Source organism: Myodes glareolus, chromosome 8 (genome assembly GCF_982192425.1).
Source record: "Myodes glareolus chromosome 8, mMyoGla1.1, whole genome shotgun sequence".
NCBI classification, from domain to species: Eukaryota; Metazoa; Chordata; class Mammalia; order Rodentia; family Cricetidae; genus Myodes; species Myodes glareolus.
The window spans coordinates 76,216,461-76,234,617 of NC_142033.1; the positions used below are offsets into that span (position 1 = coordinate 76,216,461).

At 46.5% G+C, this 18,157-nt stretch overlaps 1 protein-coding gene and 1 long non-coding RNA gene across 9 annotated transcripts; one reads left to right on the forward strand and one right to left on the reverse strand.

Annotated features, from left to right (window-relative positions):
- Positions 1–564: 564 nt before the first annotated feature.
- Positions 565–18,096, forward strand: Ube2d4 (ubiquitin conjugating enzyme E2 D4). Of its 8 annotated transcripts, none has more exons than XM_085692164.2 (10): positions 611–674; positions 5,863–5,926; positions 6,675–6,792; positions 6,870–6,986; positions 9,190–9,221; positions 9,310–9,387; positions 10,440–10,545; positions 12,316–12,409; positions 13,995–14,036; positions 17,807–18,096. In XM_085692164.2, exons 5-10 carry the CDS (start codon positions 9,213–9,215, stop codon positions 17,892–17,894), a joined length of 417 nt encoding a protein of 138 aa, XP_085548290.1. In that variant the 5' UTR covers positions 611–674; positions 5,863–5,926; positions 6,675–6,792; positions 6,870–6,986; positions 9,190–9,212; the 3' UTR covers positions 17,895–18,096. The 8 variants fall into 8 exon arrangements, with proteins under 8 accessions (XP_085548292.1, XP_085548288.1, XP_048306004.1 ...); XM_085692163.2 differs by having other exon boundaries at positions 623–674; positions 6,663–6,792; XM_048450049.3 differs by having other exon boundaries at positions 6,675–6,986.
- Positions 7,605–8,322, reverse strand: LOC125410469 (uncharacterized). Its single transcript, XR_007235058.2, has 2 exons — positions 8,080–8,322; positions 7,605–7,782 (listed from the first exon to the last, which is right to left on the reverse strand). It is a non-coding gene; the product is annotated as an uncharacterized LOC125410469 (long non-coding RNA).
- Positions 18,097–18,157: the final 61 nt, after the last annotated feature.

Sequence of the window (18,157 nt, forward strand, 5' to 3'; positions counted from 1 at the left end):
TGTGAGATATGTTGATACAGTGTATTTTATTGTATCCTACTTTAGTTTCAAGATGTTGGCTACACACCGATTTTGTGACATATTGATTACTTTGTAACTACTTGGTCTTAAGACACTCCAATGTCTTGGGGAAGGGGATGCAGACAGAGGTTAGCTTGGGATGCGCTCTTTCAGACTGAGTCTCAACCTCGACAGCGCAGCAAAACTACCTAAGTACTACTGAAAATGCAGCTCTCCGGATATGTGAATATTCAGAAATATCTGCAACACTTCTGCCCAGCAAGCATACAAAAGCAAATGAATACTTACAGAGCAGAGAACCACTAAGCTCAGGAGTTATGTGACAGCCTGGGGAGGAGCCCAGGCGGGGGCAGAGAGCATTGCGTGTAGCACCTGCGGTGTCAGGCACGTCCCGGTGCCTAGGCCCTCGCCTAGCAGAAACCATCGCCACAGGACCCGGGGACGGTGACCGACTAACCGACCGTGTCAGATCAGGTTCTCAGGCGCGGGCCCGCGGCGCGAACGACAACCGCCCCACAGTGCCCCGCGGCGCGCACGCGCAGACCGCCGCTCCCGGAGTGCAGCACTGCGGCCCAGCTGGCCGCCTCAGGCAAGCCCCGCGGGGCCGGCCCGGCCCGAGCAGCGGGAGCATGGCGCTGAAACGGATCCAGAAGGTAAGAGTGGAGGAAACGGGGTCCTCCCGCTGTTCCGCTCCGCGGGCTGCCGCAGCGATGACAAACCCGTTGCTGAGGCACGGCAGGGTTCGCTGACACTTACCCGCGCGAGGCAGAGCTGCCGGCGGCGCGGACTTAGGAGCTGGGTGCGCGCGCCGAAGGGGCGGTGCGCGGGGGCGGGGTCACGCGACCGTGTCACGTGCGCGCGCAGTTGCGGGTTGGCACTTAGTATGGAAGGGGAATGCCTAACAAGGTAAATAGTGAGGAGGAGCCGCTTGAGTCTCTTGTCCTGTAGGTGACAGTCTTCTGTTAATCCGTTTTCTTAGAGTTTGGGAAGTGCATCGCAGAAAAATAAAGTAAAACCCAGTTCTGTTCCCCCTCACCACCCGTTACCATGTGTAAACATTTTAGCATATCTGCTTTTCGTTCTTTTCCTGATCCTGGGGGGAAAAAAATTGCCGTAATTCTGATTTGTTCTGATTTGATTTGTTTTTCTTTGTTTGTTTTTTTTTTTTTGAGACAGGATCTCTGTGCGGTCCTAACTGACCTGGTCGACCAGGCCAACCTTGAAGTCACAGAGTTGCCTCTACCTCCCAAGAACTGGGAATAAAGGCATGCGCCACCATGCCCCGAATTACGCTGTACTTTGCGACCCACCTTTTCATATAGCATTAAAAGCTCGAATTTTCTGTGCTGCAAAATAATATTTATAACTCTCTTTTAAAAAAAAAAAAGGATTTATTTACTTTGCCGGACGGCGGTGGCGCATGCCTTTAATCCCAGCACTCTGGAGGTAGAGGAAGGCAGATCTCTGTGAGTTCGAGGCCAGCCTGGTCTACAAGAGCTAGTTCCTGAACAGCCAGAGCTGTTACACAGAGAAACCCAGTCTCGAAAACAAAACAAGACAAACAAAAAAAGTTGTACATATTTTTAGTTTATATGTATGGGTGTTTTGCTTGCATATATGAAAGTACCCACAGATGTTAGAAGAGGGCACTTTTCCTTAGGAACTGCAGTTCCATGTGGTTGTGAGGCGCTTGATACTGGTGCTGGGACTCTGGAAGAGCAGTACATACTCCTAACCACTGAGCCATCTCTCCAACCCTATAATCCTAACAATTAACATTAGCATCTCAAGTGGATCCAGGATATGTTTACTCCGATTTCTGTTGGTGTGATAAACACCATAACCAAAAGCAACTTGGGGAGGAAAGGGTTTGTTTGACCTACAGGTTAAGCAGTCCATCATCAGAGGAGCCAGGGCAGGAACCTTGAGGCAGGACCTGAAGAAGGGCCCATGGAACAGGGCTGCTTACTGGTGTGTGCCTTCTGGCTTGCTCTGATTGCTTTTTTATGTACCCCAGGGCCATGTCCTCAGATACAGCACCACTCACAGTGGGCTGGGCTCTTCTACAGCAATCATCAATCAAGTAAATGACCCACAGGCTTGTCTACAGGACAGTCTGATGGAGGAATTTGCTTGATTGAGGTTCCCTCTTCCCAAAGGATTTTAGCTTGTGTCAACTTGACAAAAAACTAAGCAAAACAGTTGACCCCTTGTCAACTTAATACACCAATGCATTGCTATTCAACCTTAATCTTTTCTTTTTGTTTATCCGCAAGATCTCATATTAATATCACAATATAAAGCACATTTCCAACTTGGTTTTTGTTTTATGCATATGGGTGTTTTGTCTGCATGTGTGTCTGTGCATCATATACATGCCTGGTGCTCTGTAGAAGCCAGAAGAGAGTGTCAGATCCCCTGGGACTGAAGTGACAGATGTTCGTGAGCCACCATGTGGGTGCTGGGAATCAAACCCATGTCCCCTGCAAGAACAGCAAGTGCTCTTAACCGCTGGGCCATCTCTTCAGCTCCCATTCCAACTTTTTAAAGTCCCACAGTCTTTAAAACTCAAACACTTTAGCCGGGCAGTGGTGGCACACACCTTTAATCCCAGCACTCGGGAGGCAGAGGCAGGTGGATCTCTGTGAGTAAGGCCAGACTGGTACAAGAGCTAGCTCCAGGACAGCTAGGGTTATTACACAGAGAAACCCTGTCTTGAAAAAAACCAAACCAAACAAACAAAAACAAAAAACAAAAACAAACAAAAAACCCTCAAACTTTAAAAGTTCAGTCTCAGACCGAAAAGATGGCACTTGTTATTTTTTTTAAACATTTATTTATTATGTATACAGTGTTCTGCCTACATGTCTGCCTGCAGGCCAGAAGAGGGCATCAGATCTCATGATGAATGGTTGTGAGCTTGCTGGGAATTGAACCCAGGACCTCTGGAAGAACGGCCTGTGCTCTTAACCTCTAAATCATCTCTGCAGCCCCAGATGCTCTCTTCTGACCTTCATGGTCACCAGGTATATATGTGGTGGTCACCAGGCACATATATACATAAAGGCAAAACATTTATGCATAAAATATAATGAAAAAACTCTAATTTTAAAAAGTTTTTAGAGTTCATTCTCTTTAAAATATCCAAAGTCAAAGCCACATAGTGGGATATGCCTTTAATACCAGTTCTCAGGAGATAGAAACAGGAGGATCCCTGATTTGAAACCAGCTTGATCTAAAGAAGGAGTTCCAGGATAGCTAGGGCTATACAGGGAAATTTTGTCCCGAAAAACCAAAATAAATATCTAAGTCTCTTAACTGTAAGTTCTATAAAATCAAAATATTACAAACATTCTATTCCAAAGGGAAGAACCAGGGCACAGTTACAATCAAATCTAAACAAAACCCAGATCCTCTCTGAAGTATAAATAGCTCAGTGTATGACTTCCGGGGCTCCTGGTCTTAAAAGCTCCAAAGGACTTGGGCAGCTTTGCTTACCTGGCTCTGCCCTCCATAACACACATAATTAGTCTCATAGGCTGCTGCCAGGAGAAAGTAGCTGGAGAAGAGAAAGAGAAAGTCATGCCTTTGAGTTAGGCTTGGAGCTCAGTTAGCAAGCAGCTGCATGGCAGACAAGAAGCCTCATGGGGTAGGGTATGGCACTTCAGAGAAAGAGCAAGGATACCCAGAGTAGTGTTAGGAGAGCATGCCCAGACTTAGGCCAGTATAGGGATTGTTTATTACCGCTTCTGAAGAGTGGTCTGAGCCAGGTGATTGATCACCCAACTGGATTAACTATTAGGTTTTGGGTAGCTTGTAATATTAGGTCTTCATCCAAACCCAAAGTTGATTCCACTATCTGTATCAGGAGATAGCTTTCACTTAATGGACCTCCAATGCCACTGTAACATTCAATGTCTTTGAAGAAGTAATCCTAAAATCATTTAAGGGATGAACTAAGTAAGATTAGGGAATAAACAAAACCTATTCCTATCATGAAAATTCAGAGATACTGTTCCACAGGTGTTCACTAGAAGGGATTAATATCTGGACTGGAGTGTCCCACAGGGGTGCTCATTCAGAGGGAGTTAGGAAGAGACCACGACTCCCTACTGTTCTTAGCCAAGGAGCCAAGGCCATTCCTATAACTGTGCTTTTGGCATCCCTGCCCCTAACCTGTCTATCCCATCTCTATCTCCTCTCTTCATCTTTTCTGCCTCCTGAAGAACCAACCCCAACTCTCATTAGGGAATTAGGATGACAGTCTATCTGGCTTCTTTGGGGTCATCAGGTGTGGCAGTTGGGTTAACAGTGGGCCTATCTAAAGGACCCTGAAAATACACTAATGGCTCCATTTGTAACAGTCAGATGTAGTGAGGAAAAGAAGTTCTTGACTGATATCTGGAAAGAAAACAAACAAACAAAAAACCAAAAACAAAAAAACCCAAGATCAGGCATGAGCTGTAATAAAATCTTAAGACTGTAAGCTCTAGATAGACATCCAAGAAGACAGAACAGAGGTTATTTTAAAATGTTCAAAGTCTATTAGAATCCCTTGATAGGTTCACAAGAGCATGCTTCATTAGTCTCCTCCTCAGCTGTTCTCTCTGGTTTCTAAGGCTTGACTCCACAGTGATAATACCAGGATATACTTTTAGGCAGTGTGATAGCTGTTGGGCTGGCTAGGCTCACAGTGTGAAGTCCCTCTTAGATGGTGTATTAGCCGGGGTTTTCTAGAGGAACAGAACTGATAGAGTGGGAAAATATATATGGGACTTGGTAGCATGATTTACAGGCTGTGGTCTGGCTAGTCCAACAGTGACTGTCTCTCTGTGGAAAAGCGAAGAATTTGGTGGTTGTTTTGAACACCAGGCTGGACATCTCAGCTGGTGTTCAGTCTCTTGGAATCTCAAAGAAGTACATTTTACCACCAGCGAAGGGTTGCAGGATAGGTGAGCTTGCCAGCAAGAGTGAGAGCTAGCAAGCAAATGGCAGAAGCCGCCTTCTCCTGTGTCCTTTGATGTGGGCTGCCACCAGACAGTGTGGCCCAGGTTTAGCATGGGTCCTCCCACTTCACATCATCCAGTCTAGAAAATCTCTCACAGGTGTGCCCAGCTGCTTGCATTTTAATTGTTTCCAGATATAGTCAACTTGACAACCAAGATTAGCCATCATAGGTGGCTTCACAAGTTGTGAATCTCAAAAGGTGTTATCTGGTTCACATTTTGATCTTCCTTTGGTCCCTAGATACAAACTATTTCTCACCTTGAACTCTATTTTATTATTTTTCTTTTTTTTAAAAAAAGATTTATTTATTATGTATACAACATTCCTTCCATGTATGCTTGCTTGCCAGAAAAGGGCATCATTATAGATGGCTGTGAGCCACCATATGATTGCTGGGAATTGAACTCAGGACCTCTGGAAGAGCAGTCAGTGCTCTTAACCTGAGCCATCTCTCCAGCCCTGTTTATTTTTATTTTGTTCATATGTCTGTATGTCTTTGTGTATGTCTATGTCACATATGTAAAAATGTTCTTGGAGGCCAGAAGAGGATGTTGGATCCCCTCAAGCTGGAGTTAGGGTAGTTATAAGTTCCTTAAAGTAGGTACTGGGATCAGAACTCAGGTCTTCCAGAAGAATGGCAAGTGCTCTTATCTACTGAGCCATCTCTCTAGTCTGTCACCATGAACTGTGACCATTTTGTATCCTCCTCTGAGAGTAGCCTCCTGCCTGACCTTCTTTCCCACCCTCTCCGAAGGTCTCTGCCTTCTGCTGGATGACAGTGATAGAGGCAGCTCCCTAGGCCTATAGCAACCTAACTCCTGTCTTGTATCCTAGGAACTGACTGACTTACAGAGGGATCCGCCCGCTCAGTGTTCTGCAGGACCTGTAGGTGATGACTGTAAGTATTTTTCCAGAAAATCCCAGAAGGCTTGTAACCAAAACCTTTAATGTTATCAGGGCCAGACCGCATTCCCACTCTCCTTAGTTGAGCAGTTCTTAAGAAATCTCATTGTTTTCTTTCACATGTTTATAAACTGCTTTTTGTTAGTTTGTTTTGAGACAGCTGAGGTTGACCTGGAATACATAATTGTAGCCCAGGTTGGCCTCAAACTCTTACTTTTCCTGTCTTATCTCCCAGATTGCTGGAAGCAAGTGCCACCTTGCCCAGTGTGGACTGCTTTTCTTTTCATTCGTTCCTTTTGTTTGTTTGTTTATTGTTTTGTTGTCTTTGAAGCTCAAGGACATTTTCCATTGTATTATAATTTGGGAACAATAACAACAGGACAGGCAAATTGTAAATTTTACCAATTGCCGGAAGGAAAGAGATGGAGAAGAGAAATAGTCACCTATTAAGTTAGAGTTCCTGAAAGGTGTGTTGCACAATGAAGCTCAGCCTCTGTATGAAGCTGGGACCTGGATTCTTCTGAGACGTAGTAAAAAGTCCAGAAAAGAGGCAGCTTGAGCATGCTTAGGATTTTGGCTAGTATCAAAAAAAAAAAAAAAAAAAAGGCGGGGGGGGGGGAGAATGGAAAAGTTCAGTAAAGTGGGCAGACTAAACAGTGAAGATCTGCAAGCTCCTGCCTGAAGTGCTTTTTCAGTGGGGATCCTGAGCTCACCTCAGTGTGACTGGTCAGGTTACATTCCAGATGGAGCCTGAAGTGTCGGAAATCATTCTCTACTGAGTCAGAAGGAAGACAGCTTGTCCCAGATGAGACGTGGGATACTGTGCAAACGGTACACAGCTAGCTGAAGAGGACCGGACCTGTGAGCACACTGGCGGGGCTGTGGCAGCTGCTGTGTGCCTCGGCCAAGAGATGACAGTACTCTGCGCTTCTCCACAGGAGACTAGAGAAGCAGCTCTAGCCAGACCTCTGCCGCCCTCACAGCAGGCTGGTTGTGGGCTGTTGGGTCTCTGGACAGTCGTCTGTACAAGGCCAGCACAGTGACAGGAGAACTGTGTAAGGAAGGGTGGATACTTCACATGGCAAAGACTTGAAGGGCGGGGTCTAAGCCAATGGAACAACCTATGGCAGCTAATGTGGATTGAATCACTATAGGAACAGACCTCAGCCTTGCCTGGAAGGAATTCCAGATTAGGTTGAGGTGAGAAGATCCACACTAAATGTGGGTGGTACCATTCCACGGGTGGGAGTCCCAGAATAGATTAGAAGAAAGTTAGCTAAGCATCAGCATCCTCTCTGTGCTTCCTGACCATAGAGGCTGTGGTCGGCTTCTGAAGCTCCTGCTGCCATGCCTTCTCTGCCATGCTGGACTGTACCCCAGAACTGTAGCTAGAGTAAATCCCTCCCTCCCTCCTTAGGCTGCTTTGGTCAGGTATTCCATTGTAGCAATAAGGACAGTAGCTAATACAGCCCCAATGCCTATCAGGTGATTGGATAGATAAAGTGTGAACCCGGTTTGATTTCTAGCACTCACATGATAGCTCACAACCATCCCTAACTCCAAGTCCAGCCCTATTCTGGACTCTGCAGGCACCAGGCACCACATGGTACTTATACATACTTGCAGGCAAAACATTCATGCAGAAAATAAAAGTAAAGGTTACAAAAAGAATATTAATGCATACATTGCCACTGTATTATACATTTAAAAGTTGAGTAAATGGCTAGGCATAGTGTCTCAGCAGGTAAAGGTGTTTGCTGCTCACGTCCGATGATCTGTGTCCAGTCCCCAGAACTCACAGATGAAAGGAAGGAAGGGCTCCTCCACGTCATCTTCTGACCTCTGTGTGTGCTGTGGAACCACACACACACCACCATAATCATTTAAAATTGCTTTAAAGAAGTGATATTTTCATTAGCTCAGGCAACTGTAAGTAAGCATTTGATTGAAATACAGAGGAAGATCTGTGAGCTGCTTGGATGCCTTTCTGCAGCCCAAGGGGTTTCAGAAGCTTCTCTTTAGGCCTTGTTTTCTAAACATTAGCGTTGTCTCTGTCCTGCCGACACGGACTAAGCTGATAGAGCATTTGAACAGGTGAAGGCAAACCAGGACAAGCCCCAAGCCTTAACCCTTGCCTTATTTTAGTACCTGTCATGAATTTATATGAGATGAATCCTCTTGAGATAAAGACCTCTAAAAACGCAGAAGGCCACCCAGGAGTGAAAAGACGGCTTCCAGCTTCTGCAGAGGCTCTGGAGTCCATTGCCCTGAAGGACTCTGGAGCCTTGGGTATGACTATTTGGAGCATTCAAAGGAGCCGCTCTGGACACAAGCAGAGCAGTGGAGACAGCCCAAGACACTGGAGAGAACAGAAGGTTTGATAAGAAAGTCTTGCTGCCGAAGGGCAGGAAGTTAAGAACAGGAAACTTCATCTTGATTAGTCATCAAGTCCTCAGAACACTGCCTGGGTCATTGAGTGAGATGATGTTAGTGACCAAGGGGCCCCACAGCCTGAAAGAGACTCTCTGAAAAGAGCTTCAAAATGAATCAAGGGGAAAACTGGGGAGCAGGAAAGGCTTGTCAACAGCAACATGTAGAGTGGCAGAAGACTAGCTAAGGCATAATTCTGTGCAGAGAGAGCACTGAGGTGTAGTTTTCCCTGTGTAGTAAGCGAGTCATGGGGCTGGAGAAAGGGCTCAGTGGTTAAGAGCACTGGCTGCTCTTTCAGAGAGCCTAATTTCAGTTCCCAGCCCCATGTGGCATCCACAGCTGTCTTCAGCTGCAGTTCCAGGGAATCCAACACTGTTACAAGCACATGTGTGGTACACATACATCAAATAAAAATAAATCTTGAAAAAAGAAAAGAATTATTCTTAACCAAAAAAGGTGTGTGAGCTATTATAACTTCGTCTCTGAGAGCTGTTCATCAGCCTTGTCACGGTGAAGTCTCACTAATGGCTCAGCCCTGTGCGCTGGTAAGCGCTCCTGATGGCCATAGCTGTGTCCAGGAAATCAATTTGCATCTGTGTCACTTTAGTACCTATAACCCTGGGGACAGGAACTTCCAGGGATCCCTGGGAGTCCTTTTGAGTCTTGGAGCTTGAGGGTGCTTTTCAAAGCCCCAAACTTGTAGTCAGTGTCAGAAATGAAGCGGTTCTGTGTAGGCCTTGTACCCTGAGCTTGGAGGCACCTTCTCAGTAGAACAGACACTCTTGACTGAGGGGTCCCTTACATGGCCATCTCTCTTTTGTCTTGTAGTATTCCACTGGCAGGCTACCATCATGGGCCCGGTAGGTAATGCTGCATACACAACTCTAGCTTGTTCTTGTACTTCACATTTCCTGCAGGCATTGATTTCTTCCTGTCTTGTCCTTCCAGAATGACAGTCCTTACCAAGGAGGTGTTTTTTTCCTGACCATCCACTTCCCTACAGATTATCCTTTCAAGCCCCCAAAGGTGAGGCTGCCCCCAACTCCCATAATGTTTCGATAAAAGGACAGACAGCTTACGATGACATTCTGTGTCACAAGTAGAAAGCTGTGTGTGTACCTTCTCCCGATGCTCTGCTGTTCCAAACAATGGCTATAACCTGCTGGGGCATTAAACTGCAGATATTTATGATTAGTTCTTGTCTTATGGTCTCTCTTGCTGTGATAAAACATCATGGCCAATCACCTCGGAGAAGAAAGGGTTTATTTCATCTTACGACTCTTATGTCACACTCCATCACTAAGGGAAGACACTCCTGGAGACAGGGACGTGTGTAGAGACTGGGGGAGTGCCGCATACTGCCTGGCTTCTCATGGTTTACTGGCTTGTTTTCTTATACAACCCAGGCCCCTGCCCAGGGGTGGCAGCACCCACAGTGAGCTGGGTCTTCCTACACCAATCATTGATCAAGAAAATGCCCTACAGCTGGGTAGTGGTGGCACACACCTTTAATCCCAGCACCCAAGAGCCAAGGCAGGGGAGTGTCTGAGTTCAAGGCCAGCATGATTTACAGAGTGAGTTCCAGGACAGCCAGAGCTACATAGTAATACCCTTTTTTTTTTCTTCTCTTTTCTTTTTTTGTTTTTCGAGACAGGGTTTCTCTGTAGCTTTGGAGCCTGTCCTGGAACTCACTCTGTAGACCAGGCTGGCCTCAAACTCACAGAGATCCACCTACCTCTGCCTCCTGAGTGCTGGGATTAATGGCGTGTACCACCACTGCCCGGCTGTTTGCTCATCATAATCATAATTAAAGTTGGTTTTTGCACAGATATTTGTGCTTTGGGTTCTTTCCACCACGCTGCTTGTTATTCTTCACAGCACAGTGCATTGGGAAGTTGGCATCAGTTCCCCATGTTCAAAATGAGAATCCCAGCAAAAAATGGGTTGGGGTACTTCTCTTGGAGCGGCCTGCCTTTGCCCCCTTAGGAGCTGGGACGGGTGCACTGCCGACAGCTCTTCACTTGGGTTCTTTTCCAGATCTCCTTTGGCTTATCTGACTTGGTGTCTTATTTTTACAGGTTGCTTTCACTACCAAAATCTATCACCCTAATATAAACAGCAATGGCAGCATCTGCCTGGACATCCTGAGGTCACAGTGGTCCCCAGCATTGACTGTGTCCAAAGGTAGAGACACTGACATGTACTCAGCATGCCTGTCTCATGTACTTTTTACCCCTTTGCTGACTAGTGTACATGGAAACTCAGGAAGGACAAATGACTTCCCCAGATCACAGAGCCCTGCCCAGTTCTGTGCCACCTCATTCTCCACCCTGTAAGGAGATGGCATGTAAAACACCATACCTGTGCCCTAGTAGACCTCAGCAGTCAGTTACTGAGTGATACTCAAAACAGCCAAGTGGGTACAAGAAGACACTATCAACTCTACTCGCATTTTTCACCCAAAAGTCAAAAGACAAATATTAAACTTTTCTCTTCCTTCCTTTATTCGTCCAAGGAAGACCAACACAGACTGTGAGTCATCTCTGAAAGGAAAGATACAGGACCTGATCTCAAGAGTCTGTGAAGAAATTTTCCTTTCCCAAAACAAGTGATAATGAACATGTTGTGAATGAGATTAATAATTCAGTTTAGCCGGGCATGGTGGCGTATGCCTCAAATCCCAGCCCTTGGGAGGCAGAGGCAAGCAGATCCCTGTGAGTTCAAGGCCATCCTGGCCTATAGGACAGCTAGGACTACACAGTGAAATCCTATCTCAAAGAAACAAAAAAATAAAACAATCCAATCTAAACCATGCTATCGAACTATAGGTACTCCTGAACTAAGATTGGGTATGGGTAGGTGATACAACAAGTCACCTACCCCACCCCCGGATGAGTGGACATAAGGCAAAGCACACGGCAGAGCTTGGACATTGGGAGAGGCCCAAACTACATGGGACAACTGGCAGGCAGGCTTTGGATGCTAGAAAAGGCCTGCAGAGATGGATATGGTAAATTCAGGACAGAACCACTACCTCTGTGCTGTGCAGGGTCACAGTGGACCCTGTCACACTGACACATCTAGGAAACAGGCCAACATTCTGCCAAAATGGCTCTTCTCTGGGTTGTCCCTTAGGCAGACAGCCTTATCCCATGTCCAGGAAAGTCAGGGGCCGCCATCAGAGTCTGCCAGCCCCCAGGGCCAGTGCATCTTAGGTAAGGAGTTGGAAAAGAGGAGGAAAAGGACAGCAACAAGGGGCCTTACAAAGGACAGGCAGCCTGAGTGATGTGAGGGAGCGCACAGCCCTCAAGTGGCAGACTCTTGGAACATTAGAAGAATTGAGTCTCTTCACTAAAGGGGACCCACCCTTCCCATAGGTAGGAAACTGTTGTCAGGACTTTGGACTCGGTGAAGCCAGTTTGTTTTGAGTCATGGTAGATTTAGGGCAAAGCACAAATAAAGTTCTCAAAGTTTTATCTGCTCCTTAGCAGGCCCCGGTAAATAACTTCCTTTGTTCAAGGCCTTTGACAGGAGGGCGCAGTAGGAAGGTGCATTGACTTTGCAGTCCTGGTTCAGAGTCTCAGTCTAGCTTCAAGATTCTGAATTCCTGTTTTCCTACCACTAAACAAAGACCTCTGGAGCACTATCAGTGTGTGGGATAGGCACAGATGGGGGTTTTGGGAGCGTGAGAACTAAGACCTCAGGGGCTTCCATGAAGTAGGGAGGTAAAGTCCCGGACCACAGGGGATAGCGGTGTCCTAGAACAGTGTGCTGGAACTACCCTGTGATGTGCAGCATGCTGGTTTTTTAACAGCAAATATTATCATGAGTTGAACAGAATCATCAAACTGGAGCGTTGCGGGAAACAGAAAGTGCAGTTCAGGAAGTTCACTGGACCCACAAGGACCCACAGGCCCATGGCCTCCGCTGACTGACGCTTTCTTTTCTTCCTAGTTCTCTTGTCCATCTGTTCTCTTCTCTGCGACCCCAACCCTGATGACCCACTGGTGCCAGAAATAGCCCACACCTACAAGGCCGACAGAGAGAAGTATGCGTCCTCTTTGGGTTGGCTTTGTGTGCGGCTGCCCTAATTCCCACGGACCTCTTCCTCCTAAGCCAAGCCATGTATGCAGTGGGTGTGCCCTGGGCTTAGCCTCCTGGCTCTTCCTAACAATTCCTTTGACTCAGAGGAGAGAGAAGGGATAAAAGCACTTTGCCCTTCCAGATAACTTGCTGTCATTGCTGAATCCTAAAATATTGTCAAGCCCTGACCTGAGGACAGCTAAGTCAGTGGTCAGTCAACAAAGGACCCAGAAGAATATGACAAGGAAATTCTGGATTAAATTACAAGGTTTATGACATAAAATAAGGGGGCTGTCTTCTTGGAAATCCCCAGAATGAGGCTGAAGCCAGTCAGGGTAGGCAGCACTCCCAAGGTTAGCTTGCTGGTGGAGATTAGAAGTCCAGAGTGTGGCTGCATGATCAGCACACCTGCCCTCACTGCCAGCAGTTTACACACCGGTTAGACCCAGGACTGTAGGGCTCCCCTTCTTGGCCAGGTCCAGCCGTATGCTGAAGTGTAGTTGCTAGAGCACATGCAGGGGTCACTAGTATGTGGCAGTCTCTGAGCAGGGGTCAAGTGTGCCAGAGTCCAAGCAGCAGACCTACTGATGGCACAGCCCACTGTGTAGCGCTAGATCCAGACCTTTTTTTTTCAGATTTTATTTTCATTTGTGTGGGTGTTTTGCCTATATGCATGTCTTGCACCATGTGCATATGTGGCGCCAACAGAGGTAAGAAGAGGGCATTGACTCCACTGGAACTGGAGTTACATAGGGTTGTGAGCTGCCATGTGGGTACTGGGAATTAAACTTGGGTCCTCTAGAAAGAGCAGCCAGTGCTTGTTGTAGGAGGAGCGGCGGGCTGTGTTCCCACCCGGATCCCAGCTAGCTTACCCCAAAATAATTACACGGAAACTGTATTCTTTTAAACACTGCCTGGCCCATTATCTCTAGCCTCTTATTGGCTAGCTCTCACATCTTGACTCAACCCATTTCTAATAATCTGTGTAGCTTATCGGGAAAGATTCAGCATGTCTGACCTGTCAGCTTCATGGCAGGCGGCTCTCTGCCTCTGGTTTCTGCCTCCTAGAATTCAGTTCTGTCTTCCCCACCTACCTATGTTCTGACCTATCAGGCCAGGCAGTTTTCTTATTAATTAGTCAATGAAAGTCAAGGGATGTGATAAGCCATTCACAGAGAGGTGATCCAGCTACAAAAGGTCACGTGGATTCAGACTATGCCAGCATTTTGGAGTTTGTGTGCCAGGCAGCCTGGACTATTCTAAGCTGAACTCCTTCCACATCTTTCATTCATACTGAAGGGCATGGAAGAGAAAAGATTAGGTTTGCATTATTGCAAACCACTACAGGTAGTTATGGAGGAGCAACAGGAAACACCAGGCTAACGGGTTACACCCATAACCGAAGTCCTGTTCCAGAGAAAGCCTTTATTTCGCTCATCCATCAGTCCCAGATGCCTGACAAATGGCAGCTTTACCCCCTCATGTTCTCTACTCCACATTGAAAGGATAACATTTTAAGTGAGGGTGTCGCTCCATCTGCTCTTTTCCAGATACAACAGACTAGCAAGAGAGTGGACACAGAAATACGCTATGTAAGTGTCTCGAAGGCTCCATGGGAGACACTGGCCAAGAGAAGCTTGCCAGGCAGAGTGGCCTTCCTGTGAAGCTCTGAGCTATTGGTTCTGTTCACACACGTGTTGGCCACTCACTTCCTCTGGCTGCAGCATGTTGGTGGTGCCACTTTCAGCCATTGTGGCCTTGCCAGTATCACACCTTTGATGCCAAATCAGCAACCATCATTATGATCTACAGTCTTCCTGGTTACACTAGAATTGGTCTATGCCCCAACTTGTCTGCTTGTCTCTGGGGAATCAAGCCATGCATGCCTCCCCTACTTGTCCTCAAATGGTGCCACTAGTCACTATGGCACTACACAGGGGCCCAGTCTGTTCCCTAACCACATGACCTTTGCCTTTAGAACACAGTGCTGTCCTGAGGGCCCAGGGCAGACTGGGCTTTCTTCACACTCTGTCTGCCACAGAACCATGTCCTCAGGAGTCTGAGTGCATCCTGGAGGCTCCTGGGAATTGGAAGAGCATCCCGTTAGAGTGCTTCTGCTGTCTTCCACCTCTGCCCTCTGTAGTGCTATATGCTGCATTCCTCTCCTCACACCCACAGCAAGTGGGAAACATCAGGATGTATAAAGCATGTAACACCCCAGAAGGAGGATGACGTCAGACATAGAGGTGGGGTTAAGCTTTTGTATGTGGTGAGGCTTTCCCCACTCTTCTCTCACTGGGAACTTAGCATGAAGTTCAAGCATAAGCCGTTCACAGACTGGAACACATGGAAGGAGAGGGACTTCAAATGCAAATAAAAACGAAATTCCTTCAGAACTATGACAATTGACATTTTTTCTCCTTTCAGGCAGAATTAACAGGTTCTCCAGAGATTTGAGTAGGCCTTAAGTGCTTGGCTTCCTCTATGAGCTTTCTGATGGAGCAAGGTTTGCTCTTAAGAGTACAGGGCTCTGACATTAGTTACCTAGGAAAAAGCAAGAGTGAGCACATTCGTGTGTGTGAAATGTGTTTTTGAAGACAGTTTTGCTACATAGCTCAAGCTGGCCTTGAATTCTGGTTCCTCCTGTCTCAGTCTTCTGAAAGTTGGGCTTACTAGCATATACCACTACATCTGGTTAGGAAAGAAATTTCTAGAAAGGACTACAAAGAGAGAGGAGATCTAAGGAGTTTCTTTAGAGGGCTCTTTGGTTTGTGTTTTTGTAGATGAGATCTCACAGTATAGTCCAGACTAGCTTAAAACTAGAGATCATTTGTCCTGGTCTCCTAAGCACTGAAAGATAACAGGTGTATCCACGACACCTAGCCTTAACTTAGTCTTCTGAATTGGTTATAAAGCTGCTCTATTCCAAGACAGTAATGGTTGGTGAATCAGAACAGTGAGAGATGAGAAAAACTATGCCATCCCATACCAAGTCAGGCCTATGAGGGCAAGGAGGAAGAAGTCTGCTGACCTAACACTTGAGGATCAGCCAAGGGAGATTTATTTGCTCTGAAAACAAGTAACCAGGCATGGCTGTGCACACCTGTAATCCCAGCATGCAGGAGAAATGGGGGAAAGAGGTTCAAGGCCAGCCTCAGTCACATAAGACTACCTAAAACAGAAAAGAAGCTAACCAATGCCAGTGAGTATGATTCTGAGTTCATTCACACCACTTTGTAGTCATCAGCCTTTGGGGCATTGGACTTTCTCCCTTGCTTCTCACCCTGTTGGGCATTACTCTTCAAGTTTCTGTTTCTTAAACGTTAGGGGAAAGAATGTTCCTACTGAAGTGTTCTGCAAGGCTACTACCACATCTCTCCCAAGCTGTAACACCGCGTGCACTTCAGCTCAGCAGAACACAGCACTTTGTAGACGGTAACTCAACCAGCAAAGGGACATAGTTTCACATCAGAGGCAGGCAGACAGGAAAGTCCTGGCACACATGGTGTTAAGGCTATGAGCATCTAAATGTTAGTCTTTCAAGTTCAGTAGTTTATAACTCCAAGCAAACATCCATTTTTCTAGAGCTAGAGTATTCCCAAGCAAGTCCTCTCTGCTGGAGAACGAGCAGAAAAAGTAAAATGAGCCCTTTGATGTTCCCAGTGCAAATTACTAATTTTTGGAAACCTAAAATGAGCTTCATACCACTTGGGCAGCCTTGTGCTCAGGCAGCCTTGTGCTTGGGCAGTCTTGTGCTCAATCCTTTGGATTCTCTGCCACTGAGAAGGGGGCCCACCTATTTGTCTTGCTCCCAGTTCAACCTGTGGAATATTTTGAAGATGAACCGTGGTGTGCTTGGTCCTGTGTCACCCACATCTATAGGCACTACTAAGTTCAGTCCTCGGTCAGTAACTGAAAAGCAGATCTGGAAAGCCAGCTGTAGAGTAATATGAGCTCCCTCTCCCGCCACCAGTGGACCATAGAGATAAGAGAGATGCATGGGTTTAAGTCAGTGATTCTCAACCTGTGGGTAGAGACCCCATTTGGGGGTTGCATATCAGATATTTACATTACCATTCATGGGAGTAGCAAAATTACAGTTATGAAATAGCAACAAAATAATTGCATGGTTGGGGTCACCACAACATGAGGAACTGTATTAACAGGTCATAGCATTAGGAAGGCTGAGAACCACTGGTTTAAGTGATCCCTGAAGAACAAATGACAGCGGGAGCTGAGGGGCTGCTCAGTGGGAAAGAGCGCTTTTTCACAAGCTTGAAAACCTGAGCGCAGACACCCAGAACCTGCTTTAAAAGCTGTGTTTGGCTCTGTGTGTCTATAACTTCAGTACTATGGGGAGGCAGAAACTGAAGAATCCTATGACTTGCTGGCTACCCACCTAGCTCCAGGTTCAGTAAGAGACCTGCCTCTAAGGAATAAGGTGAAGAATGAAAGAGCAGGACACTTGACATTGTCCTCTGGCCTCAAAATCATAGAGATCTACCCGCCTCTGCCTCCCTCACACCCATTTTATTTTTTATATCCTTGTGTGATGTGCACCATGTTCATGCATGGTGTCAGCAGAAACAAGAAGAGGGCAGCAGGTACACTAGAACTGGAGTTACAGAGGGTTGTGAGCTGCCATATGGGTGCTGGGAATTGAACCTGGGTCCCTAGAAGAGCAGCCAGTGCTCTTAACCACCAAGTTATCTCACCACCACAAACAGCACCACCATCACCATCCTCTAGCACTACCAGCACCACCACCACCAGCATTAACAGCGCCAGCAGCACCACCAGCATCAGCACCGGCACCACCATCCCATTCTTTTTTTTTTTTTTTTTTTTTTTTCTCGAGACAGGGTTTCTCTGTGGCTTTGGAGCCTGTTCTGGAACTAGCTGTTGTAGACCAGGCTGACCTCGAACTCACAGAGATCTGCCTGCCTCTGCCTCCTGAGTGCTGGGATTAAAGGCCTGCGCCACCACTGCCTGCACCATCCCATTCTTGCAACATTTTAAGTGTAGTAATTTCTACTTTTATTTCTCTGCTGTGACAAAATATCCTGACAAAAAGCAATTTACAGAAGAAAGGGTTTATTTTAATTTACAGTTATAGGTTATGATCCATCATAAGGAAGTTCAGGCAACTGTTTTTGAACTAGAGTTGAAAAGCAGATTCTCTTCATTATCCCACTGTCGAGCTAATTTTCTTCTTTTATAGATGATCTAGATGATGCCCAGGCCGATCTAGAACTCAAGCTTCTGCTTCTGCCTCTTGAGTGCTAGGATCACAGGTGCGTACCATCACGCAGAATATTGCTGACTAAATTTTTTTCCTTTCTTTTCTTTCCTTTCCAAACAGGGTTTGTTGGTGTAGCCCTGGCTGTCCTGGAGCTTGGTCTGTACACCAAGTTAGTCTGAATTTAAAGATCACCTCCTCTGCTTCCTGAGTGCTGGGATGAAAGGGGTGCGCCACCGCACCAGCTATCAGATTAAATTTCTGAGGCACAAGTGCACACACAGGTTCAGGATTACTCGTCCGGAGCGACTTGGGAATCTACTATCAAACAAAATATACTAACTAAAACAAGAATAAGAAAAAGTGCGGTGCTCGATTCGAGGCCTGGGAACTGCGGTCGAGGACACAAGGCCCCGCCCGCCTCTCACGGATTCTAATTCACCAATAGCTATCCTACCTCAATTTTACCGGCAA

Bases quoted from the DNA above. Each gene is read 5' to 3' on its own strand.
- Ube2d4 (XM_085692166.2), top strand. From the start codon at position 651: ATGGCGCTGAAACGGATCCAGAAG. The intron at 5,927-9,189 runs GTAAGTATTTTT...TTTGTCTTGTAG, and splicing joins AGGACCTGTAGGTGATGACT to TATTCCACTGGCAGGCTACC. The intron at 14,037-17,806 runs GTAAGTGTCTCG...CTTTCCAAACAG, and splicing joins TGGACACAGAAATACGCTAT to GGTTTGTTGGTGTAGCCCTG.